General features: G+C 46.2%; 1 protein-coding gene across 5 annotated transcripts in view; it reads right to left on the bottom strand.

Annotated features, from left to right (window-relative positions):
• The window catches only part of LOC134419488 (USP6 N-terminal-like protein), a 75,742-nt gene that overhangs the window by 8,236 nt on the left and 48,904 nt on the right, over positions 1-18,602 (bottom strand). For all 5 annotated transcript variants that reach the window (XM_063158737.1, XM_063158738.1, XM_063158740.1 and 2 more), the window contains 9 exons: positions 17,003-17,076; positions 16,390-16,475; positions 15,509-15,548; positions 14,691-14,771; positions 6,768-6,875; positions 3,656-3,765; positions 3,022-3,070; positions 1,846-1,966; positions 882-976 (listed from right to left, as the gene is read on the bottom strand). In XM_063158737.1, the coding sequence (XP_063014807.1) occupies positions 882-976; positions 1,846-1,966; positions 3,022-3,070; positions 3,656-3,765; positions 6,768-6,875; positions 14,691-14,771; positions 15,509-15,548; positions 16,390-16,475; positions 17,003-17,068 (756 nt within the window). In that variant the 5' untranslated portion in view covers positions 17,069-17,076. The remainder of the gene's footprint in view (positions 1-881; positions 977-1,845; positions 1,967-3,021; positions 3,071-3,655; positions 3,766-6,767; positions 6,876-14,690; positions 14,772-15,508; positions 15,549-16,389; positions 16,476-17,002; positions 17,077-18,602) is intronic.

Raw genomic sequence — 18,602 nt, forward strand, 5'->3', positions numbered from 1 at the left:
CTCCAGCCTTTGCTTCTGCCTGGTGCTGTGCACCTGCAAGCCTAGAGAGCCTTCAGGAGCAGGAGGAATGAGCAGCTTTCTGAGTTATTCCCATCCCCTCCTCTGCCCATGACTATAATTAAGTGAAAACCTATCATGGCTCTGTTTCACTTTTACAGCCATTTGCAGCATGAAGCAAGAGCTGTGCAGATAATGGTAATACAAACACCTTTTGCTGGAGATGGGGGCTACCAAGCCTCTTGGGAGCGTAAGAGAACTTTAGGAGTCTGGCCACTGAACACCAGCTGTCTACACCAAATGCAAAGGGGGGCAAGGCAAAAGGAAAGAAAGGGAGAGAGCAGGTGCAGTAAAATAGTGGCCTGGACAGAAGACTGGAGTTGGTGTGCCCTGCAGATGCTCCTGCAGCCACCAAATGGGCCTGTACCATCTGCTGGAGAGAAAAGCAACTGGACATGCCCAAGCAACAAAACACCCAGCAAATCTTATGTGCCTCCTGACTTAAAACAACAGCAAAGCACTTGGAGCTAATAATTACTGAAATAAGACTCCAGACAGACCAGCATCAGCCTTTGGGCCTTGCAGCTGGTGCAAGCACACAGTCCAGCCATACTGCTGCAGGCTCTGTAAGCCTTCCTGGCTCTCCTGGGAAGCCTTTACATTTTAGCAGTCCTTCCACTAATGATGATCAGCAAGCAAATGATTACCATTCACCTTAGCAAGATTTGGGCAACCCATTTAATAAATGCCTGCCTCTGCAGCTGAAGCAGTCCTGTATGGTTAGAAATATGTCCAGCTGTGCATCTGTTTGGCAGAACACTATATGAACTGCTTTTTCATTAAAATGTGGCATTATTATAGGAAGACTGACAGTAAAGAGATACCATGTGCTTCTTCAGCTTGGGGAACAGTTTGTTTAAAATTTGCTCGTGGTGGGCTTGAAACCTCTGCAGCTTTGGGAATCCAGGAATGAAAAAACCTTAACAAGAAAAGACAAGAGAAATAAAAAAGAAATCAGGTAAGTTCTGCAGCAGGGACAGGGATAGCCTGATTCTCTATAAACACATCTCTTGCATCACCTGTTGAAGTTGGCTGAACAACAGGGTGCCCAGCTACCTCCTTTTCACCCTCCTTTCCAGAGATCACCCCTCACCCCATCTGGGCAAGGACCCTCAGACCAAGCCCAGCTGGTCCTTCTCACCCAGCTCCCACTGCCTGCCTGCGACTTGGCTTGGCCAAGAGCTCTCCAAACAATCCTCAGTGCTTACCAAGGTTCAGAGAAAAGCTGAAGATGTTTGAACACCACAAGCATGTTCATTGCCCTGTAATCTAGTGGGACACATATTTAAGACTGTCCAAAGTTATCAAGCCATAAGGTTTCGCTCTCTGCCCATGAAATAAGCCTCTGTGCATAGATTACTGCTAACCACAAGTAAGATGAAAGGATCTCTAATGTGTTTGAAGTAAAATAATACATCACACATTTAGTGGAGTTACATCTACATTTAGCGTGGATACTCTTGGATGTACTTCTGTGAGACTTACAAACTCATAACCTTGAGTTAATTGATTGCCAAGGGCAAGGAACCCTGGAGGCAGGACAGCACTTCTGTGAAAGTGTTAATTACTGAGCACTAAAGCTCAATTGGATAAAACTCAGGTTTTTTTGATAAGAGCTTGTCTGCCTCCAAGAGTGAAGTTCAGCTCCCCAGTCAGGCTGCACAAGTAGTTAAACCTCACCCACTTTAATTAAACCAATATGTAAGGAGAAACAAAGCTCTGCCGACCAAGCTGAACAACGTTGCCTTGCTGTGGCAGACACCCTGGCCCAGCCCAGCCCAGCCTTACCGTGCATGGCGTGGCGCTGGTTGGTGAGCAGCTGCGCCAGCGCCCAGAACGCATCCTCTTCGTTCAGGTACATCAGCAGGATGGCTGCAATCTGGCTCATCCCTTGGCAATAGCTCACTTCCTGCAACAGTCAACAGGGGCACACGTGCTGCCATGCTGGCAGAGCCTACCATAATGCTAAAGCTGCCTGTACTTCCCTCTCCTCTTCCAAGGTCTGTCCCATTTCAAAGTCTTTACTGTTTATGTCCAAATTCACAGCTCCCATATCTACCATGTCACTGACTCATGGAGTAGTTTGGGCTGGAAAAGGACCTTTGAAGATTATCTCATCCAACCCTCCTCAGGGACAGCTTCCACCAGACCAGGTTGCTAAAAGCCCCATGCAAACAGACTTTGAACACTTCCAGGACAGGGCATCCACAACTTCTCTGAGCAATTATTTCCATGCCTCACCATTTTAAAAAATGTTTTCCTTATGGTAAATCTATCTTTGGGATGACAAACAGCATGTGGCTCCAATGCTGTTTTGCATTCCTTCAGCCATATGAGCACTGAAGTAATTAAACAGTAAATAAATCTGGTAAACATTTATCTGGCATGAGGGAGGCTCCTCAACTAACCCCCTGAGCATCTTCTAACTGTCCCCTCTTGGAGGTGGAGACAGTAGGTTCAGCTGCTAATTTCAGCTTATTCTGCCTGTATCCTTCAGCTAAAAATTACTGGTTTGTTGTAGTAAATAAGTGTTTTCAACAAGGATACCATTTGGTGTAAGACGAGAAGTCAGAAACATGACAGACTGCCAGAAAACTAGTGTTGCTGAAAAGCCAAAGGGCAATCCCTTGTTCTTTGCTGACACTCTAAATCTGCCAGATGTCATTTACCAGGTGACAAAATGAACAAGGGAATGAAGCAACTGTGGAAAGATTCTTGTGCTGCCAGAGATTCTTGCAGGTCTCTGTACTAGGACTTAAAATTGGAATTACCACCGGCTAAATAAGTGTGTGTTTATTACATATATTTACATGTGAAAATATGTAAGTCTACACAAATACACACATATATAAAGCTTTTCTTTAAATCTTTACACACACACACACACACACACATATATATACACACACATATATAAATATATAAAGCACAATGCTCTTCATGTTAACTGGAGTTAGTACTTACAGTATTATAAACCGAGTATGCTGACAGGACGTGGAAGAGTGCCTGTTGCCTGGGGAGAAAGAAGGATTTTAAAACACCTGAGCATGAGGTCTCCCGCTTCATGAACACACCAGGACATACACACAGAGAGCAAAGATTCTGAAAACACCCAACCAGCTGGTACTCAACACTTTTGCAAGGAGCAGGGCTCACAGAACCAGAAAGCTTGTTCCTTGGAGACTGGGAAGGGTAGCCAGGTATGACTTACCCCAGTGACAAAGTCACTTGGTCAAACCTCTCCAACCCAATCGGTCATGAAGACCCCATCCCTCCCAGATCCTGATGGGCCCACCTCCCATCATCCCAGCCATGCCAAACCAAGCCTTCTGCAACTGTGAGCCTTGGGGGACAAGGCACTGCAACAGGCTGTTGCTTGGCTCAAGAACTGGTGCTGAGCCTGCTCCAGTGTGGACCTCTCTGAAGAAAGAATCAGCAGCCCAGCACCTGTGGGTCACACTGTGTGGTGATGGTTTGAGGAGAAGGCAAAGATGGCTTTGCTCTGAGCCAGGGGACTGCTGGCTGCTGATCCATCTCATCCCTCACACATGCACTGGCAGGACTGCCCATATGAGCCACAGACACCTTCCATACTCACTTCACTCCGTAGCGCTCCCGGAACATGATGTGGTTTCGGAAGGTGCGGTTAACATCCAAATCTATCTGCTTGATTTCTGATGAAAAACTCTTGGCTTGTTCTTTCATTTGCTGGAAGGGAGAGGGGCAGACAAGAGGCAGGAATCAGACACCATCTCATCCTGTACCTCTCTCCATCAGGGAGAAGGCAGGATTCCTGCTGCAGGAGTGGCAGCCTGGGAGCTGCACAGAGCTATCCAGAGCAGGGGACATTGCTGTCCTGCAGTGAGCAATGAACTGCAGCCTGGAGGTGAGCCCCTGAGCCCTTGTCTGTGCTGCTGGCCCAGGGAGAAGGGGATGACCCTACACTCACATCCTAAGACAGCAGCAGCTGTCAACCCAGCCTTCAAGCCTTCACCCTCTTCCAATGCAGATACTGAGTTTTCAGAATCTAAAACCTTTACAATTCAATAAATTCTCATTTATTTTGATTTCTTTGCCTGGCTGGCTGTCATAAAGCGTTGAGAGCTCTGTTGATCCTTAAGGAACCAATACACAGATGTACACAGCACTGTCAGCTTTTCAGAAGCTCAAACATAATAAAGCCCAAACTGTTATGACAGACTCTGTGATCTCCAACTACTACTTTCCCTGAAGAAGAGAGTCCTCTTTAGTTTAAGGAGTTTCCACCAGAAGAGCAGTCCTGGAATATTCTCTTGGGCTGGTACAAATTTTAAGAAACTGGCAGAGTCTAGAACAGAAGCTAAACTCAAAGCCAAGAATCCCCATGTTCCCCCCAGGCTGGCAAATCATTTAAGGCAGCATCACGCAGTAAAAGGATTTAAGGCCACTGCAAAAGAATGGAAATTCAAATGAAAGTTTATGACTACCTCATCCAACTGTGCTCTCAGAGCCTCAAGATGAAGACGTTCCATGGACAAATCTCATGGCAGTCCCATCTGCAACCCACCATTCAGCTCTGTACTGCAGGCAAGGACCACTATGCTATAGCTAAGCATCTCATCTCACAGCCTTTAGATACCACCAGTGATCATGCCCTCCTCCTTTAATGTCTCCAGGGTTAACTGCAGGAAGAAAATACATTTTGTGACTGTCTTCAGGCACACTGAGATTCCCCAGCAGATTGGAGGCAGCAGAGATGAGCAGCAAGCCCAATTTGCCTTGAGCCCAGGGTCAGGATCCCTCCTGGCTCACAGAGGAGACAGAAAATAGAACATCTGCACAGATACTTATCATCTGCTCCAGCAGCTGCCATCCAATGAATGCTTATCAGCCTGACACCAGGCACCTCCAGGCTGCTGTTGACCTCCCAAGGTGGCCACATCAGCTCTGGCGAACAGCAGAAGGTCATTAGCACCCACATGTGCCCAGCACAGCCAACACTTTGGATGATCACAGCATCTTGGGAATATTAACTTCAACCTTGAAAGCAGCTGTATGGAGGAGCAATAGTAAAGGGGCTATTTTGAATTATTGCCTACACAGGACAAGTGAGGATAAAGTGGTAAAGGAATGAAGATCTGATGAACAACATAGTTTCCCTGCTGTAAATAGTGAGGTCTCTGTATTCTATGGCTCCTTGCCCTCTATAAAGCAGACAGACTACCTGAGAGAATATGACTATTCATGTGCACTGGGTCACTTCAGTTCAAATTTTCCTGCTAAAGGCCCTCTTGTTTTCCCTGCCAGAACAACACAGAAATTTCCCAAAGTAAATAACTTACTTTGGGTATTTTTAAATCATTGCACATGAATGGCAGGTAGGTCACACAGGACTTTGTCAACTCCATGCACCCAGGAGGCTTTACTAATTGTGCAGACATTAAAAAAGAAACACAAGATGGGTTATTCTCCTTTTTTCCCTAATTTAAATAACCTGGGAGCTCCACAGATGCTCTGTTAGCTCATTAGTGCTGCAAGCTGGTGGCAGAGCAGAGGCTAGAAAGCTGGAAGTCCCATTCCAAAGACCTTGTGCAAAGCAGTGGGTAAAAGCCAGGATGCCTCTGTTCTGCCCCATGGCCAATGTTTCTCCTGCTGCCTTCTCAAGCTCCCCTCAAGCCCTCTGGCTGCAGCTAATAAATCCTGGGGAGGTAGAGCATCACACCTACATGAAAAGCAAGCGTGGAATGTCCCATGGTAGCCTTCAGACTTTTGTGCCATGGGCTATACACCAGGGAGAAATGGGGAGGCCTTGGAACCAGTTTCTTCAGGGCACAAGTCTGAGGCTGAGGCTTAGTCCCTTCTTGAAAGCAAAACCCCTCATCCAGGACCTGCACTGAGCTTCTCCTGGAGGAAATTAGGGGAGAGCTAATTACTGGTGGCAGGCAGCACCAAAGAAGAGGTAGATTAAGATGATCTTGAAGAGGGTTTGCATCCAGCAAAGCCTATTAGCCCTGAAGCTCCTGTTTATCGCAGACCCCTCTGGAGCACAGATAACTCCTTGTGACTTTCATTTGTTTGGATTGCTTCCCTGCCTGTGTAGCACAGCTTTGAGGGAGGGAGCACAATTTTAATCTGCATGCTGGGAGAGCCTCCTTATCTGTGCTTAGTGTGGCGAGCCCAGCCTGCCTTCCCCCAGCCCCTGCATGTGCCTCCATCCCCGCGGCACCTCGCCAGTAACATCCACGCTTGGCCAGCAGTAATGAGTGTTAGCATCACCCTGCTTAATGGGCAGGGAATTTTAGTAACACCTGTTGGAAGCAGCACTCAGCCTCCTGCCTCTGAAAAATAACTGTCTTCACAACACCTTGATCCTCACCCTGGTACATGATGCAAAATAAATCATAACATAGGCTTGGAAAATAAGTTAATTATCCACCAAGGGCTTCCCTATGCTGCCTATGGAAAGCTTACCCTCACTCTTCCCTGCATCTTTCTCTAAAGAAGCAGTAACGCTGACAGCAGCTTTGCTCCCAGCTTCCAGCAGAATAAATGGAAACAGCATATTATAGAAAGCAGCCAACTATCATGCTAGAAGACTCCAGCTTAATATAAACCCACGGACAAAGAGTTGATACCCTTTGCATTTTCAGTCCTCACCAAACCAGCTTCATCAACCAATGTAACCTCTCTATCATCCTTCTCCTGCTGTCTTTGGCAGGTAGAGCTCATACCTCGTATTTTCCTTCATTCTCCTTCTTCATCTTCTCAACATCCAGCAGAAGTGACCAGACCTGGCCTCGCACCTGAAGCGGGATCCCTTTGTACACACGCCGGCACATCTGCAGGGAGGAAAACATGTGCAAGGTTAGCTGGGTCCTGCTGGTGGCAAACACATTTTCTGCATGGTTTGCTGCTGCAAATAATCTGAGCAGACACCCCAGGCAATCATTTGCTCTCCCTGTGCTGGCACAGAGAGGGCATCTCCGATCTGATGGATGAGCTGAGTATCTGCACCCATCCAAGACAACCGTTAGTCAAAATCACAGAACCAGAGAATCATAGAACAGTTTGGTTGAAAGGGACCTTACAGATCATCTAGTTCCAACACCCCTGCCAAGCACAGGGACACTTTTCACTATACCAGTCTGCTCCTAATCCCATCCAGCCTGAACCTTGAACATTTCCAGGAATGGGGCATCCACAGCTTCTCTGGACAACCTGTGCCAGTGCCTCACCACCCTCACAGTAAAGAATTCCTTCTTTACATGTAATCTAAACCTGCCCTCTTTTAGTTTAAAACTGTAGCCTCTTGTCCTATCACTATCTGCCTGTGTAAAAAGTCATTCTCCCTTGTTTTTACAAGCCCCCTTTAAGTACTGGAAGACCACACTGAGGTCTCCTCAAGCTTTCTCTTCTTCAGGCTGACCAACTCAACATGTCTTCATAGGAGAGAGGTCTTTGTTCACTTCATCTCACAGATGCTTCTTCCCTTTTTCTTGTAATAAAGCCCCCATTAAATTTCAGTGGAAAACAGAAAAGAAAAAAAAAAAGCTTTTTTTTTCCATTGCTGACTACTTCCATTAAAAAAAAAGCTTCATAAGAAAGAAAAATATCTTCCTCTCAATACTTTCCTTCCTTTCATTCATCCCACCTGTGAAATGCCTTGCAGCTGCACTACAAAACCCACAGTAGCACTCCTCCAGATTCCTGAGCAACCTTGGGTACACTGAAGGACCTGTGGCACATGCCCAAGCTCCAGTCATGGAGGATATTTATGCTGCCTTATGGTGCTCCCTCAGAACCAGGCAATTCCTTGGGAGGGGACAGAGGTGCCAGATTTCCAGTCATAAGAATGAGCTTGGAGCTAAGAAGGGCAGTGCCTGATCAGGCAATCAACTGGAGCTACTGTCACTGCCTGGTACAAATGCCAACCACCTTCAAAATCTCTCTTCTTTTTCCATAGGGTGTTCTGCTTCATGCAATGCATGCTGATGTAAGAGAAGAACTGCAATCCTCAGGGAAGCACAAGATCCTAGCAGAAGGTTTTCTGGATGTGGGCATGCCACATTGCCATTGCCACACCCAACTGAACACCTGCTTCTCTTGCCTTTCCTTTCAGACCCACCTTGCACCACCAGCTCTCTTTTATTTCCAACCTGACTTTTGAAGGTCAGCCTCTCACAAGGACATTAAGACTTTAACCATGGCACTGTGCTGGCTCACAGCCTCCATGAACACAAACTGACACTCATCATTTCCTCACTGTCTTCATGGCAGCACTGTGTTTACTGAGGGCAAAACCCAGGAGTGCTGGTCCTTGTCCCAAAGACTTACAAGACCAGGAGGTAAGACAGGAGGTGGGCTTCAAGCAGACAGGCTACGGCACAGCAAAGAACTAACACTATCCCAGTAAAAAAAAAATATATAAAATAACTGTAGTCTGTAGGACCAGGAGAACCAGATGTTTATGAGAATGCTTTTCCACTCCATTACAATAAATATTTCAGTACTTCTGCTGACAGAGAAAGTGTCAGCAACATATCCTGATCCTGAAAGTATAATGGAAATTCAACATTTAAAATGCCATCCTCAGAACTCCCCAAATGCTTGCTCTGCCCCAAGCATTGCTTAGCACCAGCTGTGAAGGTCCAGTGCATAGCCATGATGAAATCCTGCAGAAATCCTTTACCAGATCCTGCCCTTCTCTCTGTATGCACCAAATAAAAGCTGCCCTCCAAAAGCAACCTCACCAGCAGACATGCCCATGGAAAGCCACCATCCTGTTCAACTGCATGCTGCATTTCAAGTGGGACATCACTAATTCACCATCTGGACACCCAAAGGCTCACATAAGGAGGTGCTCTAAGGACAGCAAACCTTCATACCATGTGGGGCAGATTCATCCCCATTTCCCAGGAGTCATTAAATCACGATGAAAGAAGAGCAATGCATCAAGAGACACAAAACAACAGGATTAGATGAACCACATCCCCAAATAGTAGGTAAACACAAAAGCCTGGCTCCTGCAAGCACTCATGCCTTTATGAAGCAAAAGCTGGGGCAGAATCAACAAACCAGAATACATAGCAATTCTGACAAGAACACTGATTCTGAAAAGATTACTTATTTCCAGTGGAATACAAGAGACTGACTGACAGCTGCCAAGGCATATGATGATACTCAGGTCTGTGGGAAGGAAATAATTTTGTTTTGAATTTACAGAGCTGGTGTTGTTGTACTTTAATAAGTGTAACCCTCAGTGGCATATAGTAATGTCTAATGATTTTCTTTGCACAAGCGCTAAAGGAACAGGGGAGGTACAAAACATGCTGAGATGGAACTGAAATGAAATGCCTTCCTTTTATTTACCCAAGGGCTTTCCTCCTCCCACCACCTCCAGACACGAAAGTGATAAAACCTCAGAGCTGTGAGTCATCCAGAAAAAAATGAGCAACTTTTCTTCATCATGAAACTTGAAGGAAAACAGGGAAGTTACCATACAAGTGGTATTTATGATGGGATGAAAAGACAGAGGTAAGACAGCATGTGATGATAACTCCTGTACCACATGGCAGTCAAAAACAGCCCTCAAGGTCACTCTCTTTTAAACCACTCAGTGCTTAGAGATGGCAAGAGAGCACCTGGGTCATGTCCCACGCAGGCTGACAGACCAATGCACAGGCTAGAATAACAAACACCATTCTGCTTCACAAAAGGAGATGCTGGTGGTCAAAGCAATGGTTCAAGACACTGTAGAAAGGCTGTGTCAGCCAAGGACTGAAACCACAGTGTCTAAAACTTGCTCCAGATTTTGCCACAGGATCATCTTCCCTCTCCAGGCTTTAACATACACAGCTCATGGCACAGAGGCCATCATCACCCCATCCCTATCTCTCCCCTGCCCACATATTTTCTCTGAGGTAGATGGGATGGGGAAGACTATGGAAGTACAGACTTGAGCTCCATCCTCCTGCACCAGCAGGTTTAGTGGTACTCAAAGGAAATCCTCCACTCCAGGTGAGGATTTGCACAGTTCAGTTCCTCTGAGAAGTACCCAACCATTGTTCCAGGTCTTGAATACGAGGGTTGGAGTCACTGCCTTTAAAGACAGAACATTTTTTTTTGCAGTAGTAAAGACAATGAAATTCAAAGATTTGGGACAGGTGGGTTGGTTTTTGAAGCAGAATATACACATTGCAGTTCACCTTCACACTTTGGAGTCTGTCACTGTTAACTTCTCAGCCATGTGCATGGATCACTAGGAAAAGACTGAAGAAGCAATGCCCAAATTTTGGGTATCCATGGCAATATCTCCAACACCTTAAAGTGTTGGAGACATATGCTGGATATATGGAAGGGCTTCACAGGGATATCGCCTTCCTCAATTCCTTTAGGACTCAAAGAGTGATCCTTCCAAAGAGAAAGGACTTCTTCACATCCTCTACCAGTGATGCACCAGAGGAACTGAGCTGTGCAAATCCTCACCTGGAGTGGAGGATTTCCTTTGAGTACCACTAAACGTGCTGACTGATGATGTGGCGATGCAGGATGCTTGGCAGTCTGGACATCAGCACACATGGCTTTCTTTCTATATGGTTAATGATTGCTCCCAACTCCACTGTTGTGCCTGCAGCTGGAGCCTATGCAGCTATTCCTGATGGGATGCCAGCAAAGCAGGGGCAAAGTTAAGTCCTAAACTGGTGGGGCATGGGCAGGCATTTACAGTTATTGCCCAGGCTACCTTTGGAGGAGAGGAAAATGCTACCTGCCTTTCCAAAATGAAAAAAAAAAAAAAAAAAAAGGCAAAGCCACAACTCCCAGACACAACCCCCTTTCCTTGCCATGGCATTTGAGGCAGGAGATCTGACTTCAGCCAGCCCTGGCACGACAAATGTCTGCTGGCTGTCCCTGGCATCAGCAGACAGTTCACTCCTGGGGCTTGTGTCAGTCCATACAGATCCCCGATTCATCCTAAACCGCTTTGCTGGCATGCACTGGATTAAGTGCTCTGCACTCCCGTGACCTTAGCAGAGGCAAGGCTTCCCCCCTGCACAAAGGCAGGCTTTGCCTAAAAACCAGACATCTATGACCAAAGACATCCCTCTCTAAAGGTCCCATCCCACATGGCCAGCAGGCAAGATGCAGCTTGGAAATGATGCAGAGGTCATATCCTCCTGCTATGACTGATGCTTCTGGCTGAAATCCATTTCAGGGCTATGATGAATAAATTATTCCGCTGTTGCACCACACACAGCACAGCCTTTTTTAACCAGCAAAACTGTGCTGCCTGAACTGTGTAGATTCTTACAAGGCACCAGCCATTTCCTGACCTTCCCAAGCAAAGTCAGGCTGGTGTTTAAACTTGGGTTCAAATCAGGAGTGAAGAGGAGACAGGTGAGCCTCCCTGTGATGAATCCTGAATAACACAGTTTAGCACTTCTTTGCAGGTTTGACATACCTTAACTCTGCAAAACAATGTCATCCTTTCAGGGACTCCTTTATTTTTGTACCCTTTCCCTTGTGGAAATTCAGCCAGAAAAAAGCACCATTGCATCATTCTAACCCCACCCATATTAGGAATTGTGCTGAGTGTCACTCTTTGCTGATCTTGAAATTAAATCAGATTGTTACAAAATGTGTCTAGAACAGACATGAAGACAGATCTAAGGCAATGATGAGCACAGGGAGCCCCAGGGCATTACTTTAATTAAGATAATCCTATTTGTTGCTCATCCTGAAACAGGTTATGCCAGAAATTACTTCAGTTCCTAGCCAGGCCATTCTAGTCAAGGAACTGTAAAAGGTCCCACTATTTTTTTGTTCAGCCTTGTTTCCAATAATCTGTGACAATCACGAGACCCAGACTGCCATCAGCAGCATGCAAGGATGCCCACAGGCTGCAGGTGGGGGAACAAAAAAGCCAAACCTGCTGCTCTCTGGTGGTGGCTCATGCCAAGGGCCTGGAAAAGCTGCTTGCTTGCCCACTGACAGGTGGCTGCTTCGGGGTCAATGCTCAGGATGGATACACAACCTCACCACTCCTGCTGGCATTTCACAACACAGGAGATGAGACAACAACCTAAGCCTCGATCAGATACTAAAATGATGTAAAACACAAAGGCTTGCTTGCTAAGTCCCTCTTCATCAAGCACTAGATATGATCAGATGTCTGCCAGCTCCAGCACATGAACAGGGACTGAAAAGGTTGGGCCTTAAGTCCAGGAAGTCTCAGTCTGGAAAATAAGATGGGTTTCTACATCATTCAAGCAGAGTCAAAGTCAGGGCAACTTCCCTGTGAAACTGCTTGCAGTTCCTGCAACAAGATTTCTTTCCCCTCTAATAAAGCACAGCATATCAAAATTAACATCAAAGGGAAGGTTCTTGTTTTCAATAAGAGGATATTTTCAAAGATGACACCTTAGTCATTGTTAAAATAACACAGAGTGGCTGTCTTGTGACATTTGAGTTTTATCATGTCAGCCAAGTGGTGAAAACAAACTTGAAGGAAACATGCAAGGCAGATGTGGCAGCCTGAGTACTCAGAGAAGGAACAAAACCAACCCACTCTGCTTTAGAAAAATTAAATCAAGGGCTTGTCACATTTACTTTAGCTAGAACAAAAGACATAGCCTCTGACATGACTGTAATCCCAGCATAAGGTCTTTGAAATGCTACAGTTGAACTGCATCCAGCTGTGGCAGCAGGAATATCTGAGTAGCTTCTATGTTCCTGACACAAGAACATGGGGTTTCACATCTAGGTGTAGGATACAACCCGATTTTACATTTTTTTTATTAAAAGAAGGCACAATTTTGTGCTTCTCAGTGTCTTTGCATTTAATGGTGTGTGGCTGCTACAGACCTTACAGCCTGCACTTGCCTTGGTGCCAGGCAACGGGTGTTAGGCTGGACAGGACTGAAACCAAAGCTCCTTTCTACTACCCAGGGTCACCAGACTGTTCCTTCCCCGCCTGGGGCCAAGCACTGCTTCTCTCTTTGCTGGGAGAGGGTATGGCCACTTCCGGTGTCCCAGCAGGGGACAATGCCACCTCTGTGTGCAAGAGTCATCGACCATTTACAGGCTGTTATTCATAACATCCTTTATTCTACTACAAGAGCTTTCTCATTTTCTAACCCAAAGACCCCCAAAACCCACTTGTCAGTCTGAGCCTTTGCCAGCCAGCAGGTCTGAGTGACACCAGCTACAGTGTGCTTAACACCCCAATAATTACCAAGGGAAACCCAAAACAGACAGTGATCAGAGACTGCTACTGCTCCCCATCACTCATGCTGGATCCTGCCTGTCCTCACCATCTGACCCAGGAAATCCAAGGTGTGCTAAAACCACTCATCATCACCCACCCCAAACACCCTCCAGGACCTGAAGGAATTCCCTGTACCCTGCTGGAATTTGGTGGTTTATCCACAAGGTCACTAACCAATTAGTGCTAACTTCTAATTAGAAAGAACCAAGTCACAGGAGAGCCTCTGATTTTGCCCGTGGAGCAGCACTGATTAACAAAGTAATTAGAACCACCCTGAAGTGAACAGAAGGATTATAAAACCCCAAGCCCACCTCCACCCCATCCCTGCTGTCATTAAGATGATTTTTTTTCTGGTTTTGGTTTTTTTTATTTTTTTGAAGAGCGAGACTAGAACTCATCTTTGGCTGGCTGAACAGGACGTGACTCCTGACAGCTGAGCAAGGAGGATGCTCTGCTCAATATTGTCCCTACAGCTATGCAAATATTCTTCAGGTATTTCTTTCCACTTAGCCTTTTTAACCAAGCTCAAATTTCTCCTAAGGACTCCCAACAGGAGCTAGAAGCAGTCCAGCCAAACACCCCACTCCTGCTAAACACTAAGGCTTCAGAGGCCATGGCAACAAGGCAATGCCAGGCTTCATCCCTCTCCTGTGCAAAGTGCTGCAAGCAGAGCAGGTCAGACACAACACTCCTCACACAGCAAGGGTCTTGTCATTAAGTTCAAAGGGTTTTTTGTTTCAAGAGGTTTGTAAGAGGAACATAAAACAGATACTATTTATTAAAAGCAATTCAGTTTTGAAGTGGTGGTTGGTGCAGAGTTCATTTTAACACCAAAGCAAGACATAATGTTGGTGTCTCCCTCCTTGATTTCCAGACAGGGGTACACAATATGAAACCTAAGTGGCTTCTCACAGGCACAGCTAGGAGCAAAATAGAAAATCTAAGCATTGTTCTAGACAAATAATTCTTCCCCCAGGGAGAAGTACAAGGAACATCAACTGGGCTGTATCAGTCACAGCTCCCATATCATTTCCAGCAGGTGGAAACACAGAAGCAACTGCTGGTGTGCACTGCCCTCTGCTCTCACCAGGCAGGGAGCCAGCTGGGCACACGAGCACCCTTGCTGTGCTTCTGCTTGCACAGGTGCAAGTGCAAAAATGGCATCAGCATTTAGGAAAACCTTTTTAATGCCATGTAAGTCAGAACAAGACATTTACCTCAACTGGTAACCCAGAAATTTCTAGGAAAGCTTTAAAATATTGAAGATAACAAGTAGAATCAGGCAATGTTCCAGACAGCTCTGGTTTTTCTGTCAACTTTTTGAAAGCCTGACTCATCATAAGGATCCATCACACCCACCCTTCCAGACATACACTCTTTTCCTCCTTACCTTGTCACTATTTCTGTATTTGCCCCACTTCTTCAGCATCTTAAGCCACTTGTCCACACGTTCTATTTCTTGCTGTTTTTGCTGGCACAAGGGAGAAGAAAAGACAAATTTAAGGAAAAAAAGCCCCAGGAGATGCCTCTTGAAAACACAAAACTTCATCCTCTTAGGTTTAAACTTCTATGCAAAGACCTCACATCAGGGATGGGAATAATCTACAGGTGCGTGCAGAAACTGCTAATTTCAGCACTTGGTAATTAAAAGCAGCATTGGTGAAAATGACAAGACACAGAGGCTTAACATAGAGAAAGCATTCCCAGGAGTATTTCCTGACGATAAAAATCTTTGCAGGTCCAGCTAGACTCAAATCCTATCACTGTATCAGATCAGAAGAAATGTGATTCAGTCCCACTTAGCAGGGTTCTACCAGAGGACATGCTCACCTCTCAGGGGAGATGAGGATGGAAGTGATGGTTACCTACAACTTCCACCATCCTCCCTTGCACATGCAGTCCCCTTTACGAGCCACAGCTGCTGAGCACTGTGCCAAAGCAGAGGGAAATGCCCAATATTGCTTTAAGAGCCCAATATTGCTTTTTCAGTGCCATGTGGAGGAGGAAAATTGTCTGACCAAGGAAAATAAAAGCTCCAACAGCTGGGCATCGTGCAGAGTCCCTACCTCTGGGTGAGCAGCAGCGACCAGTGGGTGCTGGCTGCCTGCTTTGCTCTTACTTGCTCACTTGTTTCCTCAAAAAACATTCCCTCCCCAGCTGGTGTGAAAAGGATGCCACATCCATGAAGACAGAGCTGGCAGCTCTCACCTTCTCCTCCAAGGCGGTGCGGGTTGGCAGCTCCTGCTCGCTGGAAAAGCAAGGGGTCACTGGTTACTCCATGGGCAAGAAAGGCTGTGGGGGAGCACAGGCTGCTGCAGCTCATGGACCACCTCAGACACTTGAGGGGGTATGTCCTGGGGACTTTGTGCCCTTCCTACACCTGTCCCCAGTATGAAAGAGGCAGGGGAAGCATCATCCAAAATCCCACCACCCAACAGGAGCTCTAGGGGGTAATCGAGCATTGGACATAACTAGAAATCCTGGGCACATATCTCCTCTTCAATACACACATGATCAGCACTTTAAAGGGTGGGGAAGCAGAATTTCTAGACAGCAATTGCTTAAAACCTCCCTCCTACACACAGAACACCTACTATTGTAACTTCTGTTAAGCATCAGAATAAAAATAGTTATTTTTAAGCATTTTTCCCAGGCACAGGGTTTGTAATTCATGTGTGCCTTGGTTAGGATGGAGATTTCTAAAGAAAAGGTTTCCTAAGGGAACCAAAGATGGTCAGCTATCTTTTCTGGTCTCTTCCTATTCCTCCCTGAATCATCAGGTGCAAACATAAGGGTCTCTATCTCTGTGGCACACACAGAGGCACAGGAACACCAGCCTGCACCTTCTAACGCCAGGCTTGTGGTAGGAAGCCATTTCTGAGCCTTGTCTTGCAGCAGATGCAAAGCATCAGGGTCTGCACATGCACAGTTAAGGAAGGAGGCCCATTTAGTCTTTCCTCCTGCCTTTGGGATTGATCAAGCCACAGAGCAGCTTATGGGACAGATGCTGGCCCAGTCATGCTCAGTGCAGAAGGATGTCCACACACACAGAGAGGTCAGAGAGGAAAGGAGAGGGCAGGAGCACTTACTGCAGGAATCCAAACCGGTCTGTAACTTTGTAGAGAGTGAAATCGGCATCTTCCCATTGGTCAATCTGAGCTCCTTCCTGTCTGCCCTGAAAGCAGAAAGGATACCTGTGAGCTGTCCCAGCACTAGGAATGCCCCAGTGCCTGCATCCTGCCCCCAAAGCCTGTAGGCTACATCCCTCTCTCCTGAATGATAAAAGGTACAGAACCAGGAGAGCAAAACCTGCACTAAAGAGCCAAATTCAAGGCAGAGAAAAAAGCCAAGTTCAGCCTATCCAGCATTCCATGTGTGCCTCTGCTAGAGGCTGGGAAAAGCTGTACATCAGAAAAAACAGTGTTGTTGGGCATAAGCCATCCTGGTGTTAAGGGAGCACTGAAGCATCAGAATCTCAGCACCTTTCAGTATCTATGCTGAGCACACATGGGACCCTCAGTAAACTCCAGGGATGTAGTGAGAGGGGATGTATAGGAAGGGAGAGCTGGCATGAAGCCTAATGGCATGAGGGTTACTGGGACGATGCCTGCAGGGAGGCAAAAGTTCTTATTTGATGCATTCCTAATAGATTAAACAGCTTCAGCCCCAGCCAGCATGCTGGGGAGGGGCACGAGGTGGTACCTTCTCATACTTGGCGACGATTTCTGCTTTTTCCTGGGCTATTAAAGACTCTATATCCTTCTTCATATCAGAAGCTGTAAGGGAAAAAAAAAGGCAGGAGGGAGGGGAAAGGAGATAAGTAAATGTGTACACAGCATGTGAAATATTTTAGGAAAGTGCTAATACAAAAAACGTTTACTGACAATTTTAGCTTCCAGCCATATCCCACAGCTAAAATTAGGCTGAGGTTGCACAGTGCTGCACAGAGTTTGTGGAGCTTGCCTGCACACAGCAGGACTGCCAGCTCCCTGCTCCCTGCACTGGGACAGCCCAGCCCGAGCAAGGGGGGCTTGCCTTTGTTCCCAGGCACACACATGGCAGTGTGGAAGACATGGCTTTTAAATGGAGACACGCAAGGCGGCCACAGAGCGCTGGCCCAGCACAGCACAGGCGCCAGCCGGGCGCTGCTTGGCACAGCACCCACATGCATGACAGCAAACCACTGGCTCTGGATGGGAAGCCAGGAGGTGCCCTGTAGGGGCATCCAGAGGCAGATTTAACTTCAAAGAAGAAATTGAAAAAAGTTTTTGCCTACTGAAGTGTGCATGAGAGAAGTGAATTGGCCTCTAGATGATTACCTTCTGTACAGAACTCCAAAAGAAAACAACACAGCAGCAAGATGTCCCCACCTATGCTGAGAAGGACCAGTCTTGGTCTAAGCAAGAGCCAGTCCAGGTCCCAGGGGTCTGTGCCCACTGCTCTGCTTCATCCATACACATACCTATGAGCAAGGTAAGTTCCCTCATCAAACACAACTTGAGTGCCGTCCTGTGCAAGCCCAAAGAAGCATCCTCCCTGTCAAGCCATAACTAGTTCCTCATTCACCAAAGGTGGAACTAACACACCAAGGAGAAAATGTATGCAGACAAAACCCCCAGGGAAGGGGGTTATATAATCAGGGCTCTTTCATGACCTGCTATCAGACAGCAGCACAGGCATGGCACCACTTCACACTCATCCATTCAGACACTGGAAAAATGCAAATTCTTCAAATTCATACCAGGACTGGGTGTATCTTTCCCTCTTACTGACTCCACAATCAAAACAGCGCAAGGACAGAAATATTAAAGTGTATTTCGTTCTTTTATTTTTCCAAGCTGCAGCTCCTATTTCAAATGTGAACTACATTTTAATCAAAGTTTAATTTTCCAATGTAGCAAGGTCTGAGTAACTGTCTCACCATGTCACCTAATACTTCTGCATCTCCTGCTTCTCACATCTCCTGTGAAACTTATAAGCAATTTCACTCCCCCAGTTCTGACTTTGTTGTTTCAACAAATTCCAATGATGTCTTTTACATGCTGCTAAAAATACAAATATTCTGCAGGCTACAAGGGAAAAATAAACTGTATGTCAGATTAAATGGTCAATTTTTCAAGACACTTATAAAGTGAAAACTATTCTGAACATCTCTGACCACACTCTAAAAGAATAACAAAGGAAGAGCAGCTTGGTACCACGGGAGGATTTACACAGCAAGAACATATATATTTTGGCATTCACCTCTGCAAAAGCCTCTCTGCAGCCAGAAACACCAGACTTTTGCAAAGGAGCCAGTTTT

This window comes from Melospiza melodia, chromosome 6, assembly GCF_035770615.1.
Source record: "Melospiza melodia melodia isolate bMelMel2 chromosome 6, bMelMel2.pri, whole genome shotgun sequence".
In the NCBI taxonomy this organism is placed as follows: Eukaryota; Metazoa; Chordata; class Aves; order Passeriformes; family Passerellidae; genus Melospiza; species Melospiza melodia.